Source organism: Emys orbicularis, chromosome 7 (assembly GCF_028017835.1).
Source record: "Emys orbicularis isolate rEmyOrb1 chromosome 7, rEmyOrb1.hap1, whole genome shotgun sequence".
Lineage (NCBI taxonomy): Eukaryota > Metazoa > Chordata > Testudines > Emydidae > Emys > Emys orbicularis.
The window spans coordinates 22,378,314-22,400,090 of NC_088689.1; the positions used below are offsets into that span (position 1 = coordinate 22,378,314).

A 21,777-nucleotide genomic window follows, 5' to 3' on the forward strand; every position below is an offset into this window, starting at 1 on the left:
ACTGAACACCTCCATCATATCCAGGAGGAGCTAAGATCCCAAATGGATGCCACTAAGGCAGACTATATAAGTGGTTCACTGATTGTCACAGTGAGGCTAATGCTCCCATCACCATCAGGGATGAGGTATGGCTCTTCATGCAACACATGGACACCTCCCATCCCTCCTGCAAACTCAACTACCAGTATCTCAGCTTCTTCCTTGTCACCCACCAAATTAATCCAGTCACTTTCTGCCTCCAGCTACCCCCTATGACGTGAGTACACCCCATGTTCCTTGTCTCCCTGCCTAAAAAGAACACTCCCTATTCCTGCTGAGATAACGTAGGCTTCTTCTCCTCTGGTCACAGTGCATGGTCAGGAAGAATACCTTGTGAGTCAAATCCTCTGAGGTAAGCTCCTATACCTGATGGACTGGGAAGTTTATGGGCTGGAGGAGCACTCACAGGAGTCGATGAACAACATCCATGCCCCCAACCTGCTCCATGAGTTCACCAGTCCCGTACCGACAAACCTGGCCCAGAGAAGCCTGTGAGGCCCCATGAGGGGAGTGGGGGGATAATGTGAGGTAGATCCACAGCAGGACCAAGGCTGCTCACTCAGCTACAATGACTTACCCCTCAAGCAGAGCCTGCTGTGTCTCATCTGGTAGGCATGCTGCAGCAGTTTATCCCTGGGCAGGCCCAGGTCAGATGACCCCCAGGGACAGGTATTTCACCTTCACCACCAGATAGTCTGTGCAGCATCACCACTTGGCTAGGAACGCTTCTGCTATCTCACAGTGTTACAGACTCCCTAGGCATCCAGTCTGCCTTGGATCCTCTCCTTTTTCTTGCCCCATCCTTGCCTGAGTCATGTTCCAGCCTGCTACAGCCTTGTCCATGACATATTCTGCTCTTGCTCTAGGCCTGTTCCTGATCTGCTGTACCCCTTCACCCACCTCCTAACCCCCCCAGACATTGGGACCGACTCCAATCTGGCTTTGACCTTCAGTCTGCTTCCAGACTCCGACTATGATCCTGATTTGGCTTATCCTCAAACTCTGACCTGGGTTCTGACACACAGCCGGACCCCAGTTTCAGCGCTGCCCTCAGCCCGGTCCCGACTCTACGTCTGGCTTCAGCCCTTGATATCCGTTCTGAACCACTGCTCCAACCACCAGTCTGACTGTCTCGAACCCAGAGCCTGACTCATTCTTCCTTCCCTCCTGTTCTGTTTGTTTCTCTTCCAATTCTCCCCATCATGTGCATCTCTGCTGTCTGGTTTCCTTCTCCTCTGTATGCTTCCCGGCTGCCTGGTCCATCTCTCGCCCTGCACATGTTTGCCTATGGCCTGTGTCTTAGCTCTTCCAATTCTTTGCATATGTTTCCCTTTCCCATTTTCCTTCTCCCTACTACAATATCCAATATCTAATCTAATCTATGTGCTTTTGCTCAGGAGGCAGGTTGTTAGGATATATGTAATAGCTGTTTAGTCAGATTTTATACACACACACACACACACACACACACACACACACACACACACACACACAGCTTTGCAAATAAAAAATATACAATTGGTGAATGAACTCAACCACTTTATAGAGACAAGGTGGGTGAGGTAATATCTTTTATTGGACCAACGTCTGTTGGTGAGAGAGACAAGCTTTCGAGCCACATAGAGCTCTTCTTCAGGTCTGAGCTCTGTGTGGCTCGAAAGTTTGTCTCTCTCACCAACAGAAGTTGGTCCAATAAAAGATATTACCTCACCCACCTTGTCTCTCTTGCCTTGTTGTACCCATGGGACCAACATGGCTACAACGTTACCTCTTTATGGCAGATTTGTGATCTGATCTTTGAGGAGAAGCCCTTGTTATATGGCAATCTGTTGCAGTCCTTTCATTTTTTATTTTGTGTTATTCTGTCTTTGTTACAATTTGTTTTCTAAGTTAAAATGTGATAAAATTTGTCTACAAAGTAATTTGAAATGAGGCACATTTGTTCAACCCTTGTTAACATGGAAATGTAGGAATATATTCTCAGTGCACAGGGAGTTACAATAACAGCATATCTCTCACACATATTATGGATCAAGCAGCATAAATTCTTGTCCATCAACATGGGACTCTAACATGAAATTGTTTGTGATAGCCACTGTATGAATGCAAAATCTGAAAACTGCTGTATGTCTCCCACCCTCTTATGTAATATTAGTATGACTTTACGATTTTAAAACCACTAAGCCATGTTCAAACCCCAACAAGGATTTTCAAATGCTTTATAAATGAGTAGACTTACTGCTGTAATCCACAGGCAGGCAGCTCTTTTACCCCATTATATAACGCTCTGAAGACCCAGCTGATTTACAGATAAAAATGTAAAGATCTCAGTATTGGGGTGGAGCAGGAATTCAAATAATGCACTTTAGGCTATCAATGCCATTTTCATCTGGTTCATGAATTCTAAAAAGAGTAACAAGTTTGCTGCATTTGCTCATTTCAATTGTAACCTGAATCAAATGCAGTAGCTGTAAGCATGACATGTTTGTTGCTTCCGTAATACAGTGATGAGTTGGAGTTAATCCACACTTTAATTGTTTCCCCCCAAGCACAGCAGAAAACATATGTGCATATTGTGTGTGAAACAAAATGTGTTATTGTTACACTTCTGTTCCTTTAGTTGTTTAAGCTAGATCTAGTAGATGCTTTCTAGTGTTGATCACAGAGGATAGATTGCAGGATAATGGTCTTTACTGAATTTCTGTTATATTATGAATCTTGCTTTTTTTTTTTTTTTTTTTTTGAGGGATCTCAGTGGAGGACTGACTTTCCTATTCATTTGCCAGGGGTTGGAAACAGCTACTGTGTGTCCATATTCCATCCCAACACTTCTCTGAAGCTACTATTTTGTTCTGCAGAATCTCAGGTTTCATTGTTTTTAAATCTCTAAGTTCTATGATTGTGAAGGAAGTCTCAAAAATATGAACTGAGCATAACTGATGCAGAAATGAATCTGTAGAGAGCCTAGAACAATACTTCTGAGAAATGTGAATTGTCCCACTCAGCTCAGTGAGGTGTTAACTCAGATGCCTAGTGATGACAACTAACAATGCTGATATTTTTAAGATTTCATCATAGCTCTGCACAATTTCCTCTCAGTGCTGTTTCTTTTGCTGCCTCAAGTGAGTGGTATTTGGGAGATACCACTATTTATTTTTTGCCCCTGGTCAAGAAGGATCCAAGACCAAGGAGCCTAGGAGACCCAATGGGCATATTCAAATCCCCCTAAGGAGAGGCCCAGCTCAAGGAACCTTGTGGAGTTAAGCAGCAGCATTGACAGACCAGCCAGCCTAACTTCAATACCTGGAAAGATACTGGAACAAATGATTAAATAATCAATTTGTAAGCACCTAGAGGACAATAAGGCGATAAGTAATAGCCAACATGGATTTGTCAAGAACAAATCATGCCAAACCAATCTAATTTCCTTCTCTGACAAGGTTACTGGCCTGGTGGATAGGAGGGAAGCTGTAGACATGATATATCTTGATTTTAATAAGGCTTTTGACACAGTCCTACATGACATTCTCACAGGCAAACTAGGGAACTGTGGTCTAGATTAAATTATTATAAGGTGGGTGCAAAATTGGTTGAAAAACAGTATTCAGAGTAGTTATCAATGGTTTGCTGTCAAACTAGGAGGATGTATCTAGTGGAGAGCCACAGGGATCTGTCCTGGGTCCAGTACTAGTTAACATTTTCACTAATGACTTGGATAATGCAGTGAAGAGTATGCTTATAAAGTTTGTGATTTATTCCAAGCTAGAGGTGGGTGGGTTGCAAACACTCCAGTGGACAGAATTAGAATTCAGAATGACCTTGATCAACCGGAAAATTGGTCTGAGATCAACACATTGAAATTTAATAAAGACAAGTACAAAGTTCTACACTTATAAAGGAAAAATCAAATGCACAAATACAAAACGGGGAATGACTGGCTGGGCAGTAGTACTTCAGAAAATGATTTGGGGGTTATAGTGGATCACAAATTACATATGAGCCAACAATGTGATGTAGTTGCAAAAAAGGCTAATATTCTGGGTGTATTAACATAAGTGTTGTTTCTAAGACACAGGAAGTAATTGTTCTGTTCTACTTGGCCCTGGTAAGGTCTCAGCTGGATTAGCGTGTCCAGTTTAAGAGAGATATGGACAAACTGAAGAGAGTATAGAGGAGAGCAACAAAATTGATAAAAGATTTAGAAAACCTGACATGAGGAAATATTTTTGTACAGGCGAGTCTCATCTTACGCGCATTTAACATGCGCAAATTCAGCTTTGTGCGGTCGGCAAAAACAAAAACAACCCCCCCCCCAAAAGAGAAAAATAACAATTTAAATACTGTACCTGTAGTGCGTGCAATTCCGCCCGCCATTACACTCAATGTAATTTTGACTAGACGCGATTTTCGCTTTACGCGCTGACAGCGGAACGTAACCCCAGCGTAAGATGAGACTCACCTGTATGTTTAGTCTTTAGGAAAAAAAGGCTGAGGGGGGACCAGATAACATTGTTCAAATTTTTTGAGGGCTGTGTAACAGAGTGGCTTGCCCGATGGGCTGAAAAGCCTGGGGCTAACCAAACCTGATTACAGAATGAGCCTCACCTGAGGGGAATCAGGCAATTCCCCATAAAGAACACAAGGTGACTGCGGTAAATGGAGAGAGCCAGGTATAAGTGATAACAAGGCCTAGCTGGGAGAAAGAACTGGAGCAAGAGCCAGATAGGTAGAGCAGGAAGGAAAGAAAGCTCTCCAGGTAAGAAGGCCTAGGAGAGATTGAAAAGCTCTCTAGGCCAGGAGAGACTCTGACTAAAGCAGGGATGAGACAGAGAAATCTAGAGGGGAACTTAAGCTACATAGGAGGTGGCCTAGGGAAAGCTGCAGCACAGGGAAAGGAGCAGACCTAGTTTTTCAGTACTGGGCTGGAACCTAGAATAGAGGGTGGGACCCCTACTTGCCCCAAGCCTATCACAAGAGTTATCGAGCCCAGCAGGGGGGCTGCAGGCTAAGCCCTGAAGACAGTGTGAGGAATAGTCCCAGTGAGGGCATAAGGACTTTGGTTGTGTTAAAGATGTTTGGGGACTTTTTGTGTGGACAATGGTGACCCTGGAGGGGTGGACTTAAGAGGGTGACCCAGCTGGACGGCTGAGTCAGTGGAAGAAAAATCACCACAGCGCTGGAGCAACCATTGGCCGGGGAGTGCTAGAGAAGAGAGCTTCTATCCCAAGCCTGGCCACAAGGGGGCAACCAGCAGTGAGTGAACTCATTTACAGACATATAAAGAGGGCCACAAGTACTCCTCCTTGTTTTTGCTGATACAGACTAACATGGCTACCACCCTGAAACCTGTCATAAAGAGGATGGTGATCAGTTGTTCTACATGTCCACTGAAGATAGGACAAGAAGTAACTGGCTTAAATTACATCAAGGGAGACTTAAGTTAGCTATTAGCTATTCTTATAGTTACAAAGCTTTTCCTATGTACTGGAATAGGTTACCAAGGGAGGTAGTGAAATCCCTGTCACTGGACGTTTTTAAAAGAACAGATTAGACAAATGTTTTTCAGGGATAGTCTAAGTATTCTTGGTCCTGCCTCAGCACAGAGAGCTGGACTAGATGAGCTCTTGAGGTCCCTTCCAGTCCTACATTTTATATGATTATATCTTGAGTGTCTGCACAATGTACTGTGAGTGGCATCCCAGATGGGTGGAGCTTTGTGTGTGGCCAGAGATTAGAAGAGTACCACCAAAACTTCCCCCCTCCCATCTGTCCCCTGCCACCCTCTGGGCTCCAGCACCCTGCTTTGGCTAAGAAAGTTTGCAGGTTCATTTTGAGCACATCAGCACCCCGCGTTGCTCAGTTACAGGGGTTGCTGCACCTTGATGTGAGGCACTTCCTGATCTCGGAGTCTGAATGTTGCCTAAGTATTTCCCAGCGCAGGGCCCACTCCTACAAGGTGGGGTGTACCCTCAACTCTGATTGAACGCCAGGGGAATTGAGTGTGCTCAGCAACTTTCAGGACTGGGCCCACATGGAATAAGAAACTGAACTTGGTGTCTCACAGGGCAGTGTCTACTCTAACTACAAAGCCAGCAGGGTGATGCAGTTCCTTCAGCTATTGAAGCATGCTCTGCAAAAATATTCTACAGTGGCCATCTGGCACACACAAAAATCAGTTTAATACAATAGTTCTGTTTCTTTGAATCAAGAGTATTTAACCAGCAAATCTCAAACTGTCTGTGACCCAACAGTAGTCTACAGAGTGCTTGCTGGGGGCAAATGGAGAGTAGTTTTAGGATTTTATTTAATCACTAATGGGCATGGAGATTGGCTGCACAATTGTGAATGGGAGGGGAGATGACTTCTATGAGACAATCTGTTACCATGTGGCCCACACTATGAAAAAGTTTGGGGAGCCATGAGCTGAACAAATTAAACAGCAACACGTCAAAAAAAAAAGCTTAGTAACATAGGACACCTTAAGACAGAAGGAGTCCAGGAAACCCTGCAACCTTTCCCCTGGCTATATGCTAGGTCTCAAAATGTAATTGTAAACAAGGAATCATCATCAAGTGGGTGCATTCCTAGAAGGGTCCTGCAGGGAGCTGTTCTTGGCCCTATGCTATTTAACATTTTTTATCAGTGACCTGGGAGAAAACATAAAATCATGGATGATAGTTTAGTTATCCCTCCCCGGGGGGAGGGATAGCTCAGTGGTTTGAGCATTAGCCTGCTAAACCCAGGGTTGTGAGTTCAATCCTTGAGGGGGCCACTTAGGGATCTGGGGCAAAATCAGTACTTGGTCCTGCTAGTGAAGGCAGGGGGCTGGACTTGATGACCTTTCAAGGTCCCTTCCAGTTCTAGGAGATGGGATATCTCCATTAATTAATTTATTTATTTTTTATTTTATAGTTTGCAGATGACCAAAAAATTGGGGGAGTGGTAAATAATGAAGAGGACAGGTCACTAGTACCGAGCTACCTTGATTGCTTGGTAAACTGGGTGCAAGCAAACAATGTGTTTTTTAATATGGCTAAATGTCAATGTGTATATCAAGGAACAAAGCATGTAGGCCATACTTACAGGATGGGAGACTATCCTGGGAAGCAGGGACTCTGAAAAATATTTGGGGTTGGTGGCAGATAATCAGCTGAACATGAGCTCCCAATGCGATGCTGTGGCCAAAAGGTCTAATGCAATCCTGGGATGCATAAACAGGGGATTCTCACATAGAGGTAGAGAGGTTATTTTACCTCTTTATTTGGCACTAGAGCAACTGCTGTTGGAATACTGTTTGCAGTTCTGGTGTCATCAAAAAAGGATGTTGATAAATTTGAGAGGGTTCAGAGAAGAGCCATGTGTGATGCTGTACCCCATAATGCTTTATGGGAATATGACATATCTGGAATATGTTTGGTCTACTATATCTATTCATCCTATTTGTACGCATATATCATTTTGTACTTGAGGTTAAGAATATTGGCTGTATACTTGCTTGATTTCTAAGTAAGCTTTGTGAGGCATTTGGTCAGCTTCTTTAGGAAGGAATTCACAAGGTTAAGTACCCGATCAGGAAGCACTTGGGGAACAATGCATCTTGGAATGCTCCAATCCACATAAGAAGTCTTCCTGAAGACATACAAGATACCATGTGGACAATGGCTTCTGCCTGTAAAGACTGTGAGTCATGCATGAACATGTGACTTTTCCAGGTGACTCCAGAACTCCATCTTGGAGCTGGACTTTGCATAGGAGTGAGGAGGGGGTCTCCACCCACAAGAGAAAGTCTATTTAAACCCCTGGGAGACCCCTCCATTTTGTCTTAAGCTAGCTAAAGAGAGAGCCTCTCCACCCCCCAGGATACTTGGAAGAAACTGGAACAAAGCGCAGTGACTGCAAGAGGTGTGAGTGATTGCTGGACCCAGGGTAAAAGGAGATTAGTCTGTCAAAGGGAGCATTCTGGAACTGGTGAGGATCTTATCTGTATTCAGTTTGATTAGACATAGATTTGCGCATTTTATTTTATTTTGCTTGGTGACTTACTTTGTTCTGTCTGTTACTAACCACTTAAATCCTACTTTCTGTATTTAATAAAATAACTTTTTACTTATTAATTAACTCAGAGTATGTATTAATACCTGGGGGAGCAAACAACTGTGCATATCTCTCTATCAGTGTTATAAAGGGCGAACAATTTATGAGTAAAACGGATTTATTTGGGTTTAGACCCCATTGGGAGTTGGGCATCTGAGGGTTAAAGACGGGAACACTTCTGTTAGCTGCTTTCAGGTAAACCTGCAGCTTTGGGGCAAGTAATTCAGACCCTGGTTCTTTGTTGGAACAGACGGGAGTGTCTGGCTCAGCAAGACAGGGTGCTGGGGTCCCGAGCTGGCAGGGAAAGCAGGTGTAGAAGTAGTCTTAGCACATCGGGTGGCAGCTCCCATGGGGTTTCTGTGATCCAACCCGTCACACCATGAATATGGTTAAAGGATTAGAAAACCTGCCTTTATAATGAAAGATTCAAAGACCTCAAATCATTTATCTTAACAAAGAAAAGGTTAAGAGGTGACTTGATCACAGTCTATAAGTACCTACATAGGGAACAAATATTTAATAGTGGTTTCTTCAATCTAGCAGAGAAACATCTAACAATATCCAATGGCTTGATGTTGAAACTAGACAAATTCAGACTGGAGCTAATTTTTAATATTGAGAGAAAAATTTACCAAGGGTTGTGGTAGATTCTCCATCACTGACAATTTTTAAATCAAGATTGAATGTTCTTTTATAAAATATGCTCTGGGAATTATTTCGGGGAAGTTCTATGGCCTGTGTTATCTACTAGGTCACGCTACATGATCACAGTGGCCTGGGAATCTATAAATCTCTTCTTTCATTTACTCCACAGTTTTCATTTGTTCCACAGTCTTGCCTAACTTATTTTTCATAGTTACCACCCCCCCCCACCAAAATGCCTCAAACTGTTCTTTACCCTGAGTTCACACACTCGTGTTCTCTTAGCTGGCGGTAGCTATCTTATATCTGACCATATCCCAAATAGCCTTGAACCACCTAGTCTCTGTTTACTTTACAATCTTGTACATATTAGCAAAATTCCCTCTTTATCCTTTATCTTTCCATAAACACAGACCAAATTTTTCCCTCAGTTCCTAAACAGAAGATCCTAAAATCCCTCTAGTGTTTTATTCATCCTTGATACCCTCTCCATTTCTATAATGCTACTTTTATACTAGGTCTAGCAGTACTGAGCATTTTCCGTAATATAACTCTACTAATTCCACCTACTGCACAAGCATAACTTCTTTTGCATTCATACAAGGCATTTATTTATCCTAGAATTTTCTTTTTACTAGAATGTGCCTAAACTGAGGGATGGAAGCTAAATATACTCAGTGACTACTTCTGTCAAACAAGGTATTCTGGATTGTGTGTCAGAAGATTCCCCTCAAGAGCCCAGGAGCTTTATGCTTCTCATCTATCACCAAACTGGCCCCACTTTCTCACATTGCTGTTAATGTGCTAGTTCCTCCTGTCTGAGCCCCTGACTGACCCATGTGCCTTGCTTCTGTCAGGCAGGTATCTAGCAGGGGGGAAATGGGATGCTATTGTATGCCTGAGACCTAATCCACTCTCAGCAGACAAATTCTTTCTGCTCCCCATAATAGCACCCAACAGTGGGAATTAACCACTGTTATATGGAATAAGCACTGAGTAGAGGTGTGGCCAGTGAATGTATAAAAGGGACAAAATCTTTCCCCTTTTTGCTTAGAAATTAGCACAGAAGTAGGTAGTATCAGAGGACCTAATCCAAAATCCATTGCTGTCATTGGTGTCAGTGGGCTTTTGATCAGGCCCAGAATGAGCACTGAGGAGTTCAGACTGTTTGGGAGTTCGGTACTGAAGGAAGCAAGCTGTTAGAGGAATAAACTAAAATCTGTATAATAAAGTAAATAGCTTATTTTATTTTCTAACTCTAAGAACACAATGGAGGTCAAGCTACTATCCATTAAGAGAGTAAAAACTCCAGTATAACTAATGGGGAAAACAGCCAGCAGCACATTAGTTAGGGTCAAGGACTACCTTGTTTACTGCAAAGTACAGAAGAATTACTTATAGAGACAACATAAAAGCACATTGTAGAGCAGGTTGAGTGACTTGCCTTCTGACAGATGGATGAGGTTGATTATCTCACAGTGAGGACTTCCCTTCAAGAGATTATGTTACAGTAGTGAGTTAGTAAAATCTCATGATCTTCACCATTTGCTAAAGTCCCCTGAGAATAACTGATGAAATTGCAGTGCTGTCAGCTTGAACTGCAGTTCCTGCTTTGAACCTTATGTGGGTCAAAATCCAAACACCACCTCACCTCAGTCCAGTCCTAGTGAGAATTGACCATTTGTTCTGGTATCTGGGAAGATATTAGGTACCTCAGGATAGCATGGGTTGGCATTAAAAACTTGTGCCTATAACAAAAACCCCTCTCATCTAGGGACTGATCTTGTCCATTTGAAGAAAATACCTGAGGAGACCCCAGTCATTGAAAGGGGAACCAATGGGAGTCCATTAAAATATTTTGAGGGTATGGTCCTGTATTTCTAAAATGATTGGCTGTGAAAATGATGAGCGGACAGGTGTGAAAATATAATCGTGTTAACACTGCACTGTTACCACGCTCTTTCCTCTGCAGCTGACTTGCTTCTCTTTAAAATGAAAGAGACAAAATTCCTTCTGTGTTACCCTAGCAGGTACTGAAGAAAGATATAACTCCAGAAGAGGTGAACTAAATAAATGTTGAGAGTAGCAGCTCTACTGGTGCAGGCAGAAGCTGTCCGCTTTAATTCTCTTGGCTTTTTTATTGATATTATGGTGAATTTATTACTACTTTCAAAACAGGAGAGTCATTCTACATAAGACAGGAATACTGAAGGAAAGAAAAGAAAGAGGAGTCCTTTGTTCAATATTGGAGGATGGATTTGAGATCATTTTTAACCTTGTCATTTATTTGTACAGTATTTTCCTTAAATAAATGTTTGACTTGAATTGAAGAAGGTCGTACTAAGCAATGTCCTCTCATGCATCACAGAGATAAGGACAAAACTGATCACCTGAAAAAGTACAGATTAATTAACCATATTTGTCTATTTAAACTGTAAACTCTTGGGGTTAAGGAGTGAATCTTGCTATGTTTGTGCAGTGCCTAGCACAAGGGAACCCCAAGCTTTACTGAAGAACCTCAGATAGGATGTTTTTGAATATTGATTTTGAGTTCATTATGTCATTCATTGTCTTTTGCTGAGATTTGTTTTCTCTTTCTTGGAGTAAGCAATTCACCAACGACCACTATTTATAAATGAAAGTATCAGTGTTTTAGTTATAATGGCAAATTGCTCCATAAAATTATATCTTCAATAGCAGAGATGGGGAACTGCTATTTGTTAAAATCAGCTTTGTGAATAACAGTGAAAAATAAAATTAATCTTAAGGAAAATATAATAGCCTATGTAATAAGACACATAAAGAAAACTGGTATGTAAGGTATTACCTGGCCTCTTTATGAAGCCGGTGGCCTAAGCCTGCTAAATCCATTCTCTTCAGAAAAAGAACCATGCTAGTTAGATTTGAGTCCTGTATTCTGGCTGACAGGCATGGTTTCATTTCCTTGTATGTAAATTATCCAGGGTAGAGGCAGAAGAGTTTGCCTGGAAGAGATTTCAGAAAATTCTCTTGCTTTTTGTAGTATTGTATATATTAATGTTATTATTTAATTTTGTGTCAGTGAGCCTACCTGATGATGACGTGCCCAGAATTTGCTTGCACATATCTTCTTGGCTTTTATTGATAGAGCAGACTCTCTTATAATGCAGCCTGATTCTAGGACTGCATACCTTTGAAGTGAAAGAGAGACATAAGTATTCAATAAATGAAGACTCTGCAAATACCAAACGGGTTTGCACTAAAATTTTGTTTGGTAGTTTTTTCATAAAATACTTTGCTGTAGATTATTTTCTTTGACACACTATTGTCTCATTGGTCTGAAAATGAGACCTGCAAGCACTTTGATGAGACTTGACAGTGTCTCAAACAATTTATTTTCCGTAGGTATTTCTGTATCCTCTGCTAAGATAAATCTCATTTACTGATGAAATGCACCATACTAAAGTACAAAACATATCCTTATGCCATATAATGGAAAGGCATTCTCAGAGGAGTATTTTTCCATCTTTTTTCCAATAATAGAATCACAACATTGTTAGATAATGTTCTGCTCCATTGCAACTCTAGGTCTTTGTCTCACTGATAACAATCAGTGCAGCACATGTGTGTAGATTGGGGAAAAAAAGTGGATACAGTACCTTTAAAAAAAAAAGTCTGTTCCCTTCACTTTGATCAAATAAGAAGCTGATTGGGCTTCCTGTATGACGAGTCAGGGCTATCCCACAGCTTTCATAGCATTTGGTAGGACATATTACAATCTGAATTAAGCAACTTTAGTCATATTTTGCATGGCCCTTCCTATAGTCCTTTGACTTCAGTCAGAATTTTAACCAGTAAGATGAAATTTGCTTCAATTCACGAGGCACACACAAGCCCCTATGTACCAGTTAAGTCCTATGCAAGTCACAAGTCAAGGGCTTGGGGGATTCACTTGGTGCATGTGACCTTGCATAGACCCTCTGAATTTTGCCAGTACTGATTAAATGTTAATTTGAATTGTTGATGAGTGAATCATAAAACTTAAAAATGATCTAGAGTAACAGACTTTAAGGTAGGAATTGTGTTTTCAAGAGAGATTATTTGGTTCCAAACAGAACTGTAAACTCACATGAATTAAAAATATGAAGTCCCGAAAATTCAAACCTGTAAGTCTGCAACCCCTGAATTTCACTTTGGGTTTCAGGTTCAAACAAAAATGAAACTCATTCAAAGCTGTAAGCCTAGCATGAATTCAGTGGCAGATCATAAATCAGCCCAGTTTCATTTAAAAACTGAATCTAGGCATGCTCAGAAAAGATCACAAACCTTTTAATGACCCTGTGCTGAGTTATGAGTTTGTAACAATCTAAAACCAGGTGAGTTTTGTGTGATTCCAGTTGTTGTGATGAACATTTTATACAGCTCCAATTCCCAAGGTTTTGACTGAACTAAGTGAAATGCTCTGTACAGGTTTCAAAAAGGGATATTTCAGAAAGAGTTTGAGGGATCCTAACTTCATTGTTGGGGAACCCAATATTCATTTATAATTTCATTACTCTATAGCAAGACAGCTGGGCATCTAGGTTCAAGGTCTCTAGTAATGCAGCTTTGTGAATCATGTAGTAAGTTACCACCCACCCATTCATCCCCCAGAGCATTACCTGCACATCCATTCTCTACAAACTCAAAAAACAAGGAAACGGAAGGTTGCTGGTGAACCAGTGCTTTCCAAACGGGAGGGAGGTGGGAGGGAGGAGGGAGGAGGGGAAGGCTGCACAAGGCACTTAAAAAGCGGACTAACCCCAGATATAGATCATTTCAAATGAGCTACAGTGTTTTCAAATATCGATTGGATTTATATCTGAAGATGGTTTTACAATCTGGTGATGCAGCATGTGGGGAGATCCAGACTTAAGAGTAACCTCTGCCTAGGCTCATGGGGGATCAGTCATATTTCAGAGATGCAGAATGAGTTGAGGTCACATTTCATTGACCTTTGGAGTAACGGAGAACTGATTACACCCTCTTATCACCCTCATAATCAGCTTCCTGAAACAGTTTGGCAGTTTTGCATATTTTATTCTTATAGTTGCTGAAGAGGCAATTATAACACGGATGGGGAAATTAAGGTGATAATGTTAGACCAAAATGAAAAAGCATGTGAGAGGTTTTGGAATGCACAAAAATGCGTTGCAATTCTGATCATGAAAACAGTCCGATTTGAGTTTCCTTTGGAAAATTTGGCTCAATGAATTAAGGTAATCTATATTTTCAGATAAGATATTTACAAAATAGCTTTATTTTTCACAGGTTGAAAGTTGAAAAAATGTTATGTAATTTGGCTTCTGCATAATGAAAATATGTTCAGTAAATAAGCCTTCCTATTTTGTATAAATTAACTTTTAAGGAACTACTTATGAAAGAGTTGAAAAAATTTGGATGCCCTAAGAACATATTTGCATCAAGCCACTAACAGTTTTAGTAACACACACTCCAGCTGTACTTCATTATTGTCTTCTTGATTTCACTTACTTTACTAACATTTCTTCTCTCCACATTAATATCAGTTGCAAAGGTTACAGTATGAATCCAGACCAAAAACTCTCCAAAGCTCATGGTTAATAGCACTTTTCTTCTGTAATTTTTGCAGCATTTTTTTCTTTATCTTCATTTGGCTTCAATTATATCTTTGTGGCTGGGATCTAGAGAAACAGGGACTAATTCTCCAAGATCAGGATTTAAATTAGATCCCTCATGTCAGATAATCTGGTAGGCTTTTTAAAATTTCCTCTAGTTGGAAGAGACCTTTTTCATGAGTATTAAAACAAACACAGTTTGCTAATTTTGTATCAATTGATTATTTTTAAATGGATTTTTATTATAAAAAATAGTGGCATATACTTATCATGTGGATGATATTGATTAAAGGAGAAAAGAAAATGGAACTGAATTATATGAGAGATCTTAACACTGTAAACACTGATAAGCATAGTGTTTGAGGACATTTGTTTTCCTCTAGTCCAGGAACAGTTGTGCTTTTTTAATGTACTTTTCTTTCATGTAATTTCCAAGCACATTTCTCCAGCCTGACATTTAATCATATCTGAACCAATCTTGGGGGGGAAAGTAGTTACTCTAATCTCCATTACAATATATCAACATGCTACTGAAATAGCAATACTGAAAAATTATGAGACAGCCACTTAGACTTTACATATTAGTAAGGATGAAATTAGCAGGTTCACTATCTGAGTCACTTTGGAAATTACTATTATGATCTTAGCCCAGTTTGAATTTAAAATATTAAAAATGTCATGAATTGTATATATAAAAATGCTTCCTTCCCATTTAAAACTATTATATTGAAAAATGCATAGAAATTTTAAATTTATTTATTGAGTTTTTTTATCTTCCAGTGTTAGGGTAACCATATTTCCCTGCATGTGGGGCTGGCCTGTTTCCTGCCCCTCTTCCCTCCTCCCGTGCATGGGGCTGGCATTGCCGCTCACCCAAACCCTGCCTGCCCCTCCCCCACATGTTCTTCTGCACCCTGCTAGAGGTGCGTGCCCCACTTTTTTGGCAAAAGTGGGCATTTGTCAAATAAGTCAGGACAGCCCAGATAAGACTTAAAAAAGGAACTGTCCTGGCTAAAACAGGACATATGGTCACCCTATCCAGTGTCAAACTCTGTGAAGGGAACTAAAATAATGAAATGCTAAAAAGCTATGTTAATGGCGCATTAAAGTTAAGAATTTAAATGCATAAAAGTCCAAAAGTTAAAGGTGAACTGCAAAGGTTTTTGGGATAGAGGGGATTCTTTTAATCAAGCAATCTCTTTTCACTTCCACAAAAAGTCTGCTTGCAAGATATTTTTAAGAGAGTATATAGATATTGTTTTAAAATGTCTTTATTGCTGAGTGTTTAAAAAAAAACCTGACAATTATTACATTCTTAAAATCCTGAGAGATCTGATCTGCACTTCCTGGTTTCTATGTGACACTGAGTGACATCACAACCATCATAGAATGGCTCTTTCAACCTGTATTTATCTAAATCCTTATTTCACTCCAACTTTCTTAAAGTACTTCCTTTTGAGCTAAAATATTGGACTAGTTTATAATACAAATCCAGTTACAAATTTTATGTCTGGCCATGAACTTTGAACCACTATAGTCAGCCTGCTCTGTCTCTGCTTACAGTCAAAGTGCGCACAAGAGCAAGAGAATTTAGGTCTAGAATGGTATATTTTCACTTCAGTGTGCAGGAAATTACACAAGCATTGCGTGTGTGTATGTATGTGCATATATATATATATATATATATATATATATATATGCACATCACTATGAAGTTATACCCCTAAAACTCAAAACACAAAGCAGAGTCAGAGTGACAGTGTTGACAAAATGTCTCCTTGAAGATGCTCCAATGGCATCTAAGTTGTGACATTTTGAGGCTAGATTAGCAACTTGGCTGGATACACCATAAAAGCTAAACTTTTCCTCTTAACTCATTCCATGTTTTTGTTCAGGTTAAAAGACACTTAATTGTTAAGGAACAATACACCAAATCTTAAACTCCAATTAACCAATAAAACCTGTGATGGAATGTGAGTTATGGTGTAATAATTCATGCCAGATGTGGTGTTCAGTGTGAAGCTGAGGATTAAGTGATCTCTTTTCAATTACAAAGGGATTATTACATAAGTATCCAAGCTTCTGAGTGTAGATGTGCCCATCAAAAATGTTTTTAATCAACATAGAAACTCCAGTCCCCCCTCCCCCTCCAAAAACCTTGAAAACTTTACGCTTTTCTCTGATTTTATATATTTTTCTATGCAGGCACTGATAAATACATTGGGAGGATTCATTAATGTTTGTAAATCACTTTGAAATATAGAGCATTTTGTAAAGCTAAGTATCATCATTATTAATAAAATTACATAGCCATGTCTTTCTGTACGTAGCATGACAAATAATACTAGTAAGGTGGCTTAAATATATTTATCTTCTACGCCAGTGGTTCTCAAATTTTTGTACTGGTGACCCCTTTCACATAGCAAGCCCTCTGAGTGTGACCCCCTTATAAATTAAAAACACTTTTTAATATATTTAACACCATTATCAATGCTGGAGGCAAAGCGGGTTTTAGGATGGAGGCTGACAGCTTGCGACTCAACATGTAATAATCTTGCTACCCCCTGAGGGGTCCCAACCCCCAATTTGAGAACCCCTTTCTACGCAAAGTCAATATATTGCATGCAATGGTGAATTCAGTTCCCTTTGCTGCAGCTACCACAGAAATCAACTCCTATAAGCAGAATTAGTGATACATAGTAGGAGGATGGTGCTGACTAGCAGGAAAAAAAGTTTATTTTTATTTACTTTATTTCTTTTAAAATAATCATCCTGAAATACTGGTTCCTTGGCAACAGACAACCAGTTGGGTTTGTCTAATAGGCAGCTTTCATTGAGGGGTCTGCTGGATATACTGGGCACTGTTAGAGAGACAAGATATGTGAGGTAATATCTTTTATTGGACCAACTCCTGTTGGTGAGAGAGACAAGCTTTTTACCTACACGGAGCTCTTTTTCAGGTCTGGGAAAGATGCTAAGAGTGTTGCAGATAAATACAAGATTGAATGATAGTTTAGCATAAGTAGTTAGCACATATTGTCTGGATATACCGCAAGAAGGACAGGAGACTTTTATGGGTTTTAATCAGGCTGCAACTTTATTATATAGATGTCTGGGACTACCCGGCAGATAAAGTGTACAGTGCAGGCAAATCCATGCTTATTCAAATCAATTCTCCAGGGCTTCCACCAGCCCCCCTTTGTTTCCATCCAGGTCCCCCAGCCAACCCATGGCTTGGACCTTACCATCCACCAGCCTCACAAGAGCCTTAAGGAGGTCTATGAGAACGGGGGAGGGGAGGGAGGGTTTGGCTCCCTGCCGTACCGGTCATGGGAGTCCCCGAACCCCCTCCCCCATTCTGTTTCTTTATCCAGTACCTCCTTTTAAGTCCTTTACCAAGCCATTTACCTGGTCACTGGCTGCCCTCCCTATGGAGTACCTGCACTGAACATCGCCACAAGGAGGCGCCAGCCATTTGCTTAGCTGCCTCCCCCCCCAACGAGTTTAGGTTGAATTTAGCAGCGTTAGATCAATTTAACCCTGCACCCATCCACACGACAAAGCCATTTTTGTCGACTTAAGGGGCTCTTAAAATCGATTTCTGTACTCCTCCCGGACGAGGGGATTAGCGCTGAAATCGACCCTGCTGGGTCGAATTTGGGGTAGTGTGGACGCAATTCAATGGTATTGGCCTCCAGGAGCTATCCCAGAGTACTCCATTGTGACCGCTCTGGACAGCACTCTCAACTCAGATGCACTGGGCAGGTAGACAGGAAAAGCCCCACGAACTTTTGAATTTCATTTCCTGTTTGGCCAGCGTGGCGAGCTGATTAGCACAGGTGACCATGCAGAGCTCATCAGCACAGGTGACCATAGAGTCCCAGAATGGCAAAAGAGCTCCAGCATGGACCGAACGGGAGGTACTGCATCTGATCGCTGTATGGGGAGACGAATCCGTGCTATCCAAACTCCGTTCCAAAAGACGAAATGCCGGAATATTTGAAAAAAATCTCCAAGGGCATGAAGGACAGAGGTTATAACAGGGACCCGCAGCAGTGCCATGTGAAACTTAAGGAGCTCAGGTAAGCCTACCAAAGAACCAGAGAGGCAAATGGCCACTCTGGGTCAGAGCCCCAGACATGCTGCTTCTATGATGAGCTGCATGCCATTCTAGGGGGTGCCCCTACAACTACCCCAACTCTGTGCTTCCCTCCTCCCCCACCCCCTCCCAGGCTATCTTGGCAGTTATCCCCCCATTTGTGTGATAAATTAATAAAGAATGCATGAATTTGAAACAACAATGACTTTATTGCCTCTCCAAGCAGAGATCAAAGGGGGGAGGGGAGGGCGGTTGGCTTACAGGGAAGTAGAGTGAACCAAGGGGGCAGGTTTTCATGAAGGAAAAACAAACAGAACTTTCACACCGTAGCCTGGCCAGTCATGAAACTGTTTTTCAAAGCTTCTCTGATGCACAGCACACCCTGCTGTGCTCTTCTAACCGCCATGGTGTCTGGCTGCGCGTAATCAGCGACCAGGCGATTTGCCTCAACCTCCCACCCCACCAGATGTCTCCCCCTTACTCTCACAGATCTTGTGGAGCACACAGCAAGCAGTAATAACGATGGGAATATTGGTTTCGCTGAGGTCTAACCGAGTCAGTCAACTGCGCCAGCGAGCTTTTAAATGTTCAAAGGCACATTCTACCACCATTATGCACTTGCTCAGCCTATAGTTGAACTGCTCCTTACTACTGTCCAGGCTTCATGAGCCATGGGAGCAAGGGGTAGGCTGGGGTAGGTGCGACCGCACGGTGCTGCCGACTGGAAGAGCAGCCTGAGGCAGAAGCCTCCAGCTGGCATGATATTCCAGACAGGACTGAATCTCCATTAGACAAAACTTAAAAAAGAGAATGACCTGGAGTCATTCCCATTTTTGTCCAGGTGCCCCCGACCGACCTCACCGAGGCCAGCCAGGAGCACCCATGTCTGCCCAGGCACCCCCGACCAACCTAACCGAGGTCGGCCTGGAGCACCCACAGGACGACGACGATGGTTAGCAGTCGTATTGCACCATCTGCCGTCCGCAAGGCAAGGCAAGGGGATGCTGCTGTGTAGCACTGCAGTACTGCATCTGCCAGCAGTACCCAGGAGACATATGGTGATAGTGAGCTGAGTGGGCTCCATGCTTGCTGTGGTATGTCGTCTGCACGGGTAACCCAGGAAAAAAGGCAAGAAACGATTTTTTGCCGTTGTTTTCACGGCGGGAGGGAGGGAGGTACGACATGTACCCAGAACCACCCGCGACAATGTTTTTGCCCCATCAGGCATTGGGAGCTCAACCCAGAATGCCAATGGGTGGCGGAGACTGCGGAACTGTGGGATAGCTACCACAGTGCAACGCTCCGAAAGTCGACGCTAGCCTCGGTACTGTGGATGCACACCGCCAACTTAATGCGCTTAGTGGGGACACACACAATCGACTGTATCAAATCAATTTCTAAAAAAATCGACTTCTATTACATCAACCTAATTTCGTAGTGTAGACATACCCTTAGTCTCTAAGGTGCCACAAGGACTCCTCGTTCTTTTTGCTGATACAGACTAACACGGCTACCGCTCTGAAACATTTCAAGGAATGACATTCGTACAATGTTAAAGGGATTAAAAACAAATCCTCAGACCTCTGAATTGTTTCAGTGGTACAGCAGCTCTCAAATGGGACAACATAACCCACTTCCTGGCCAGTATTGACATCCATCTCATCAGTTACACGTAGTGCCAGCCACATTGCTGTCTGCTTGTGTACACCACTATCCCCTGTTGATAATGGGCAGAAAGACCGTACTTAGCACACCATTGGGGAACCTGTATAAAAAAGAGGAGAATACACTCTGTATTTAACATGTATAGTACATAATATAAAATGAGCATACAATCTAGTATTTATACTGTAAAAGTTATACCAGCAAAACATCTCTGACTTACTAGCTGTCTGATTACTGGCAACTGAACTGCATACTAAATAGAAATTATCTGCCTGAATAAATGTCAAGACACTGAATCTGTTAAATGGTCAAGAGTTGGAGTCACATGAACTGAAAGTCAGGTTTGGGAATTTTTTGTCTTAAAACAGATTAGTCTGAGTACACCTCTACCTCGATATAATGCTGTCCTCGGGAGCCAAAAAATCTTACCATGTTATAGGTGAAACCGCGTTATATTGAACTTGCTTTGATCCACCGGAGTGCGTAGCCCCGACCCTCTGGAGCACTGCTTTACCATGTTATATCCGAATTCGTGTTATATCGGGTCGCATTATATCGAGGTAGCGGTGTATATTACAGAAGTGACAGAACTGGTTTCTAGAGAGGAGGGAAGAGTGACCCTTCCATTCTTGATCCAGCAACATTAGAGCTGTTCCTGGTGAGGGCCTTCCATTTGGCTTCAGATAATTGTAGTAAAAAATCCATTCCAGGAAGAAGAAGACCTCAACATTATAAATAAAAAGTGATAATTACTTAATTTCAGATTAAGTTCTGTAAATAAATCTAGTTGTATATGAATTGTCCCCAGAAAGGTACGTAATCTTTTTAACTGATAAAAGAAAAAATTGAAAATATATTATCACATTTACAATGGAAAATAAGTACAACAAAATTGTAAAGCAGTGTTCCATTATCTTCAGAATCTAAAAGCATTTTGAGAAAATCACTTTAGTGAAAGTATTAATCAATTTCTAACTCATCCTACTTAATTTAACTATGGAACATACAACATCTTGTGAGATTTGGCATAATCAGGTAGATGTCACTTCTTTCTGTGTAAATAGTTACTTATATTTAACATCTTTATATAAAATTGATAAATGTTTTACAATTAATAGTCTTACTTGTATTGACATCCTGTTAGCAAATAAAGTAATGTTATTGTAAATTTAAGCTATGGAAATTACACAAAGCCCAAGGAAGACAAGGCCCTTGCAGAGAAGCTAAATGAATTATTTGGATTAGTCTTCATAGCCAAGGACATGGCTACATCAGCCCTATTCTTTTTGGGCAACAAATCTGACATACTGTCCCAAATTGATGTGTCAATAGAAGAGCTTTTATAACAAACTGATAAACCGAACAGTTATAAGTCACCAGTTGGTATTACTGAAACCTGCTTGGATGACTCGCACAATTGGACTGTTAAAATCAATGTTTATAATAACCTGTTTAGGAAGGATTGAGTGTGCAAAAAGGGAGGAGAAGTGGCACTCTATGTCAAAATTGACATTACCTGTTCCCAAATCACTGATACAGTGGAAAAAAATAATCTTGAATGCTATGGATCAATGTCCTAACAGATAAAGCACAAGAAGTGGTAATGGCTAGTGTCTGCTACAG

At 41.3% G+C, this 21,777-nt stretch overlaps 1 protein-coding gene across 1 annotated transcript in view; it reads right to left on the minus strand.

The window, feature by feature from the left end:
- DHX32 (DEAH-box helicase 32 (putative)) overlaps positions 1-21,777 on the minus strand; it is a 50,983-nt gene that overhangs the window by 13,107 nt on the left and 16,099 nt on the right. The window contains 6 exon segments of the mRNA XM_065407600.1: positions 8,882-8,908; positions 11,628-11,759; positions 11,846-11,945; positions 14,296-14,413; positions 20,038-20,194; positions 20,197-20,258. Of these exon segments, the coding sequence (XP_065263672.1) occupies positions 8,882-8,908; positions 11,628-11,759; positions 11,846-11,945; positions 14,296-14,413; positions 20,038-20,194; positions 20,197-20,258 (596 nt within the window).